The 8,435-nt window shown below is 31.4% G+C and overlaps 1 protein-coding gene and 1 non-coding gene across 2 annotated transcripts; one reads left to right on the forward strand and one right to left on the reverse strand.

The window, feature by feature from the left end:
• The first annotated feature begins 237 nt into the window (after window positions 1–237).
• Window positions 238–309, forward strand: TRNAQ-UUG (transfer RNA glutamine (anticodon UUG)). Its single transcript has one exon. It is a non-coding gene; the product is annotated as a tRNA-Gln (tRNA).
• A 4,139-nt stretch (window positions 310–4,448) lies between these two features.
• Window positions 4,449–7,887, reverse strand: LOC130944157 (F-box protein SKP2A-like). Its single transcript, XM_057872341.1, has 5 exons — window positions 7,693–7,887; window positions 6,790–7,104; window positions 5,880–6,228; window positions 5,631–5,772; window positions 4,449–5,089 (listed from the first exon to the last, which is right to left on the reverse strand). The coding sequence occupies exons 2-5, from the start codon at window positions 7,059–7,061 to the stop codon at window positions 4,716–4,718; spliced, it is 1,137 nt and encodes a 378-aa protein (XP_057728324.1). The 5' UTR covers window positions 7,062–7,104; window positions 7,693–7,887; the 3' UTR covers window positions 4,449–4,715.
• Between the last annotated feature and the right edge of the window lie 548 nt (window positions 7,888–8,435).

The raw sequence follows: 8,435 nt of genomic DNA on the forward strand, positions 1-8,435 counted from the left end.
GTGTTAGAAATTAGTAGTTTTTGTAATTTTTAGTCATCAATTAATTATTATTAGTATTTTTAATAATGTGAGATTAAATCCAATAGTATGAAATTATTCAATTTTTTACTAGTTAAATGCGGATCAAATTTTAATAAAAGTAATGGTCTCCTAGCCTTTTTTATATATATTCTATTATTTTTGGTCAAACATAAAGATATTTGAGTATAATTATTTATTACAGGTAAATTATCAAATGGTTCTATGGTGTAGTGGTTAGCACTCTGGACTTTGAATCCAGCGACCTGGGTTCGACTCCCGGTAGGACCTCTTTGTTATTTCTTGCCATTCTTCTATCTCTTTTGTTCATTTATTGTTTACTTTTTTCCTCTGAATAATATTCTTCTGATACAATATGACCCACCAGGCTAATTTAACAGGTTATGGGCTTTCAGCCTTGAAATCTGTGAGCAAGTGATCAATGTTATTGTCCATATGAAAATAGTTTTCATATATTGACCCAAAAAAAAAAAGGTGATCCACTGATCCTCATCATGGTAAATAGCGGTTGCGATCGTTTACTAGAATAAAAACTTGCTCAGTGTACAAAAAAAAACCTCGCAACCAGAAACCAAGTTAGATTGATATAATTTTTAGGGTGTGTTTGGTAACCACGTTTGAAGGAAAAAAGCACGTTAGAACTTCTTGAAAGTTTCACTTTTTTATTTGGCTAATTTTCTTCTCTACAAACGTAGAAGTGCTTTTGTTCCTAAACCCACGTTTACAAGAAGCAATAATTTCTAACTTCTCCGTTGCACTAACGTGCTTTTAGCTAATACCTTCAATATTTATTTTTCTTTTACCAACTTTATCCTTTATACATATTATTACATTATTTATAGAATTCTTATTATTCCTCTCTATATGAATTTTTTTATTATTTTTTTATTTGACATTATATATTTTTATAGTTATAATTTTTGTGTATTATATTTATTATTATCTTTTTATAATAGAATTTATTGATCCCATTAGATAATAATAATAATAATAATAGTTAAAAATTATAATGTACTAAAAAGAGTACTAAGAGTATTAAAAATATACTATATAAAAAATATATAAGAAAAAAATATAAAAAAAATTAAACATGTATAAAAAAATAATATTATAATTTAATGTCATGTCCTTTTAAGTAATTATCTATCTAAAAGTGATTTTAACTAATATTATCCAAACAAAATTTATTTTATCAAAATCAATTTTGGTAAAGAGTTGCCAAACATAAATCATGTTGATACAAACTTACTTCTATCCAAAATCAATTATATAAAATCACTTTTATTCAAACTCCAGTTTGACCAACCACAATCCAAACACATACTTAGCTCATTAGTCTATTTAAATAAATATTAAAATTTGAATCTCATTTTGTGTATATAATAATTCATTGGCCAATAATAAACCTTTAAATAAAATTCATTATTAAAACTAATTAGTCCTTGACTTACTAGATTATGAGATATTGTTAAAAAAAAAATGCTTACAAAACTGATCGATGTATGATCGCGATATATGTTTACATGAGAAAATTATTATTTTGGGAGATTTCACTCTTACTTAAGACAGCTTTGTAGCATCCCAAACTCTTCAATATATGTCACAAAAAAAAAAGAAAGTCACAAAAACACTTCAATATATGTTGTCAAACCTGTAATGTAAGTAAAGTTAATGGGAAGTTTTGACCATCTAACAATACTATTTAAACAAATTAGTTTTGAATTGTTGATACACTAATTGTACAGAATTATCTTACACATAAATCTAATAGAAAATAACACTCCTTTTCTTCTCCTTCTACTTATAAAATATACTCTCTCTTCTTCTACAAAATTAAGATAATATAATTTTGAATAATGTCACTCCCATTTTTTTATACAATTTCACTCCATACATGAATCTTTTTTCTTTACATGAATTAGTAGAAAAAAGACCGTCATTATTAAAATAACAAACAACAACAACAAAACTTTATCCTACTAGTAAATTTGGATTAGTTCGATATCTAATGATTTGGAATCAAAACTTATTTCTCTTATGAGTAATAGTTTTTGAATTATGCATCAAAAAATCCCAATTTTAGACAAATAGGGAAAAAAAGAAAGAATTTGAAATGTAAATGAAATTTAAATGACTTAAAATAAAAAATACAAAACAAAATAAATAATTTGAAATTAAATCAAAGTAATAAAATACCCTTAACAAAGGTAAAGGACTTTGAATTCAAAAGACAATTCAAAAATGTTAAAAATAAAAACAAAAGACTTTGCAAGAGAAAGTAAATTTATAGAAAAGGAAAGATCACAAGAAACTTAAAGAAATTTAAAAGACATGGAAGGAATCCTACAGAAAAAAAAATGAAAGCTGTTAGTAGACTTAAACATAAAAATTTGCGGGGGATGTGAGTGTGCGAGAGTGTTTTCTGAAAACGAATTCCAACCTTTAAGTATAGATAACCAACAACATTTTTGAATAATGTATAAACAATGTAAATTAATAGGATTAAAAGAGTAAATTTAATTAGTAACATTAAATTAGGGTGTAATGTATTTTTATTTGATTGGTGGTTGTTCATGTTCTTCAAATAAATCATTGGTTACCTAGCATTGCCTGTTGTCTATTTATAACCCTTTTCAACCAATCAGAACTCCTTCACGTATTCCACCTACAAGAAAACCAAATATAACTGTTCCACTACAACAAGTGTGATAACCGCCTCCAACGGCCTCAAATAACTGACCTCTTCATTTCTTCGATCCTGTACCTTTATTTTCGATTTGCACCTTCGATCAATCTAGCTTATTTATCAATGATTTCTTTCGATCACCTCAAACACCTTCTCGCCACAGTCCGGACAAATATCTTTAATTTGTTTATCATCAAATTTAAATTATTTTAGCCAACAATAGATTAATATCGTATATACAATAAAAAGAAAATCGCAAAACGATAATTCATCAGGATTGAAAATATTTGTGGATCCCAATTTCTCAGTAGCTAATAAACACCAATTGCTAAAGTTTTCTCTCATTCCTTTAGCTAAGATTTCCAATTTCCAAATTCTAACATAACTTTTCATTGTTAAGCGTAGAACGAAATTATTTGTGGGCGTAGAACATAGAATGCTTCAATCTGAGGCAAGCATTACATTTTCCTAATCGCATGTAGCATGTTGCAATATTTGGACTTGCGGGAGACGTGTATCTAATAAACTTGCAAGTTTATCGTCTTTATTTGCAACTATTATTTTCAATTAATATTCGGGTAAATAAATTTACATACATATATCACTTTATTCTTTGATATATTCTCAAATCAATATACTTAAATATATAATTTTTCAGTTATGTATTTTAAGAATTTGACACTAACCAATAAATTGTTATGTACACAAATAAAAATTCAAGTTTCTAATACTTAAACAAAAGAGGAAGTTAACTATCTGAACAATTTAAATATATATCATTTTTAGATTATACTACCTGTACTCTAAAATTAACTACCAAACTCAACTATCAATATAAAATATATATTAAAATATAAATACACATTAAAAATAAATTAAACCATACATGTATTTATACACAAATACATTGATTGTTGATATTAATAACTGATTTTAATGTACGAATAATATTTTTGATCATTTCTACGTCCACTTCTCCTTGTATATTTTTATATCATAATAACCAATTTTCTTGTCAAATTTGTGGCATTGCGTGACTTGTTGAGCTACCTTACTTGTTCTTGAATTTTAAGAGTTAAAACGCAAATTATATTTGGAATAAACACTTTAGCGTGTAGTACTCCTATAGCCAAGTCAATGCCAAATTGCCAAGTTGGCAGTACGCCAATTTCAACCCTTATAAATATTTATATGATTTTATTATTCAATTATTATTTGCCAGAAATAAAATAAATAAACATATGAAGCTTTTTTTTTTTTTTGGTCAAGAACATATGAAGCTTAAGAAATTGCTACATCATATGAGAAGAAATCAAGATCAATCTAGAGGGGTCCAAGTCCAAGTGGTTCTCAATAAGTCAAGATTCTTTAATAAATATCCTAATCTCAACCTGGTCCATTCAGGTGGGTCTACGTCAAACAAAACTGCGGCTTCTAATTTGTGTAACAAAATTGAATTTCACATCAAATTGTCCAACTCTTCAAATTATATTCGTCATGTTAAGATAAGATTTTCTATGCAACGTAATTATAATTAGTTAATTAAACTAATCAACACGGTAGAAAGTCTGAAGATAGTGACATAAAATTGCACACTGTATTTCTTCTTATTAATTTCCACCATTAAATAACTTTATTCCTTTTCAATTTTGCATTAAGCATAGAATCTTTTACTTTTAACAAAAGCTAATCCACCTTAGCATTGTCGAAACTCGAAACAATGTAAAAATGAAAACATTATCTCTTGATGCTTTTTCCACATGAACCACCCATGGTTTTCTCAAGTCCTTTCCAAAGGGCATCAAAGTTCAAAGAAAAAGTTTTAAGTACATAATGATGTCACAAAGTCCTACATAAACAAGAAGGATTCAAAAGTCTCTTTAAGCATAAAAAGATGAACGAACACAAACATATCCACAAGGCCATTCTTTTTTCACTTCTCAGAACCCCACAAAGGGGGCACTTCCTGGAAGTGTGTGAAGTCTTTGTTTCAATGAGCAGGGTGAGGGAAATTGTTGATAGCACGGTGAGCATGAACAGCACAAGCACAATGAACTGAAGTCAAGTTGAGGCAACCACTCATGATGAGTGAGTGTCTACCTGAGCATGTGTGGAGTGAAGGGAATGAGTCACAAACAGCTTGAACTGCAGATGGTGTCAGTGCTGTGCATTGGCTTATGTTGAGAGTTCTAAGCCCGTCTTCATCATTTCCTCCTCCTCCTCCTTTCACTGATCCCCACATTCTCTTGTTCACTTTGCTCTGTGCCAATGAGTACATTGCCCTATCTGTTATGTTCTTGCAGTAGTATAGTCCTAGGGACCTGAGCCTTGGGCATCTGCTTGCCAATGCAATCACACTATCATCTGCAAATATACATCATCAAAACTAACTTCATTATTGAGAATACTAGACTGGGTTTCTAATGCTTCATGTTAGTTGCCGCGGGTGGAGACTCTCATGTGTGAAGTTGAAGTTGATAGTTGAAAACCGTTAATTTCTAATGCTTCATCAAAACACGTTTGATTAAATTGTCATCTAACAGTTTCCTAGGTATCGTCAGTGAAGATTACTGCATATAAGTTTCTACTGCCAAATAATCAAGTGGAACTACTAAGCATGGGCGAAAAGAATTGGATAACGGAAAAGCTAGGAGTATAACATTCTACATTTCTAGAGGTTAGTTTGGTAGTTGAAAATTGTCAGATGATTTGATCTGTTTGACTAAATTGTATTGTCATCGGACAGTTTTCGACTATGGAACTATGAACTTTAGATGAAAACAACTGCATATGAAGTTCTGCCACCAAATAATAATTGAACCTTTACTTGAAATTAAATTGTTAATGCATTACAATCAAGTGGAACTACTTAGCAAGTATGCTATTAAAACTCAAGTGAAATTACCTGTTATAAGGACACAGCCACACAGGTCCACTATTCTTAGATCAGGACAGCCATATGCTAAACTCATCACTCCAACATCACCAACATTCTCACACCATCCAAGGTTCAAAGACTGTAACTGATTACAGTAGTGTCCAATAGCCTGCATTCATTTAGCCACAGCGGTTATAGATTCGAGTGGTCTTACTCTTAATTGTTATATGACTATGGCTAAAACCAACTAGTCTATACTCTATACCACAATCATACCTGTAACGCAGTATCGGTTGCTGCTCTAACGCATCCGCAGAGGTTTAGGACTTTCAGCTTCCTGCAGAAACCGGCAAGGTACGCCAGAGCATTGTCACTAAAAGCAGAGCAGCCACTGATGTTGAGTTTAGTGAGATCAGGACAACCGTGGGCTACGGCATACAGCGACCGATCCGTGAGTTTGAAGCTTTTACTCAGGTCCAGAATCTGCAGGTCATGACAATAATTTGCAATCCTTTCAACTGTGTTATCCTCTAGTTGAGGCTTGTCTTGACGAAGGATTAGAGTTTGAAGTTTTGTGAATTTCGGAACAAGAGAGAGAGCCAAGTTATTCATGTTCTTGCTACACCTGAAAAGGGAGGGAGGATTGAATTGAAGTTAAAACTGGGAAGCCTCAATACACGTTCATAATGAAAAGACTGCATCACCATTCTAGAGATGTAATGAAATCAACTTCCAAAGAACTTGCAAGTACAATAGAGACAATAACATAGCTATAAGGTTCAAACAGACCAATTGTCACAGAAGCCTGTATTGCACTACATTCTCATGAGAAAAACCCTTCTTGTTTTGTACATATGTTGGGGATTCACTAAATTGGTAAATTACACCAAGTCACCAACATTCCTGTGCTTGGGGAATACACACAATACCCTATATTTCAAATGTAACACTAACATTATAAATCAGGGATACCATGTGTATTATCACCTAAACTCAGGAGGTTAATGTAATCTACCCTGACATACTTTATATACTCTAATGATCCATAAACTAAAAGGTGAAAAGAAGACCAACAAATCTTGGGGCCAGCACCAAAATTGCAGCATAGCAAACTCAATTCACACAAAGAAGGAAAAACTAGATATGCATATATGATTTTCAAGAGTGGAGAGAAAGCAATATATACCATGAGAGTGACAAACGAGCAAGGCCAAAGTAAATAGCATCTCTCCATCCACGACAAACACCAGAAGCTGTGATCACAGTTTGATCATCCACAAGGGACAAAATCTGCATCAAAAGCTCCACAGGAATATCCTTCCACTCAGTGATCACCCCGGCTTTCATCTTCCCTCCTTTCTCACTACCACAACCACCACCACCACCACCAGCAACCATCATGAGCTTCTCAAAGCACAAGTTCAAGTCCTCAGTTCTCAGGTTCTCCTTTCCAACCATCTCAGTTTCAGCATCAACATAAAAAAAGCACCACCTTCAACAGCTGTCAGCAAATACAAGCAACACAAATGGTAATAGATAAGACTTAGCAGATTCCAATAGTTATTAGGTTTCAGCTAAAAGATAAAATCAACACAAAACAAGAAAAACGCATTTGTCCAAGGCAACTGGCGAAGAAAGCAACACAAAGATAAATACAACTTATTAAAAAAATTAGCTTATAACAATAATGAATAATAATAATCATCTAATAGGAAGATCCTGTACATTACATAAATACCCATCACGTGTATTCAAAATTACATGATTAACACACTGAAGAAAGTTTCAAACTTTGACACAGAGAGGCGCAGGATAAGGATCAAAAACAGCACAAGGGAACATAAACATTAAGAATAATGATCAAAAATCTAAAATTTTCAAAAAAGCCCCTTTTTAAATACCAAATTTGACATGCAGTACAAAATAGAGAAAATAGAAATCAATCGGAGAATTTCAACAAAAAAACAATCTGGGAAAACCAAAAAATCAAAACTTTCCTTTTAGCTCACACGAACAAAACCAGAAAAACAATCAGTAACAGATAGGAAAAAAGGGCAAAAAATCAGAGCAAAGAGAATAAGATAATTACCACTATAAAGCTAAGAGCAGATGGAGAAAGACAAAGTCTTTAAGAAACGAAAACCCTATATTTTTCGAAAAAAGAGAAGCTTTGATATGCTTCCCTGAGATTTCAGTGTGTGAGGAGAGGGTCTTAATATGGGGAAAGGGTGGGAGGAAAATTGAAGAGAGAGAAAGGAGGTAAGCTACGTGAAGCTGCCACGTGTAATTTGCGATGAACACGTTGAAGTGACAAGTTAAAGTGGGTCCCAAGTAAAGTACTGTCTACTTTGATGAGAATAGAGGTCATGAATCATTGATCATAGAGAACGAGAGATAAACGCACCCTTGACAAAAGAAAGGAGCTTTTTTTATTTAATTTGATTAATTATGAACAATTAATTTAATTATTTTATTTAGTGATTGGAAAAAGAAAGAAAGGATATTGAGTAGGAAATGGAATAAAGTTGATAAGATTGGAATATAATGGGCTATTGTGTTGTGTCTGTGTGTAGAAGTTTCTATTTGCCAAAAACCGAAACCGCATTGCAAAAGAAAGGAGAAAATGTTATGTTTATGGGCACAGGAAGAAAATAAATATATCATTTTTTTAACGGTATTATCTAATTCAATAGAATAAAAATTAAATTATTGTGGATTAGAATTTTATTTAAAAACTTATCACTAACTAATGAATTATTATATTTAAATTTTTTATATTTATTTAAATAAACTAATAAATTAATTACTAGACTAATTTAACTGGATTAAATA

This window comes from Arachis stenosperma, chromosome 8 (assembly GCF_014773155.1).
Source record: "Arachis stenosperma cultivar V10309 chromosome 8, arast.V10309.gnm1.PFL2, whole genome shotgun sequence".
NCBI lineage: Eukaryota > Viridiplantae > Streptophyta > Magnoliopsida > Fabales > Fabaceae > Arachis > Arachis stenosperma.

Excerpts from the sequence above, each read along its gene's own strand:
- LOC130944157 (XM_057872341.1), bottom strand. The coding sequence starts at position 7,061 with ATGGTTGGAAAGGAGAACCTGAGAACTGAGGACTTGAACTTGTGCTTT. Across the intron at positions 6,229-6,789 it reads GCTCGTTTGTCACTCTCATG|GTGTAGCAAGAACATGAATA; the intron begins GTATATATTGCT and ends CTCCCTTTTCAG. Across the intron at positions 5,773-5,879 it reads CAACCGATACTGCGTTACAG|GCTATTGGACACTACTGTAA; the intron begins GTATGATTGTGG and ends AAATGAATGCAG.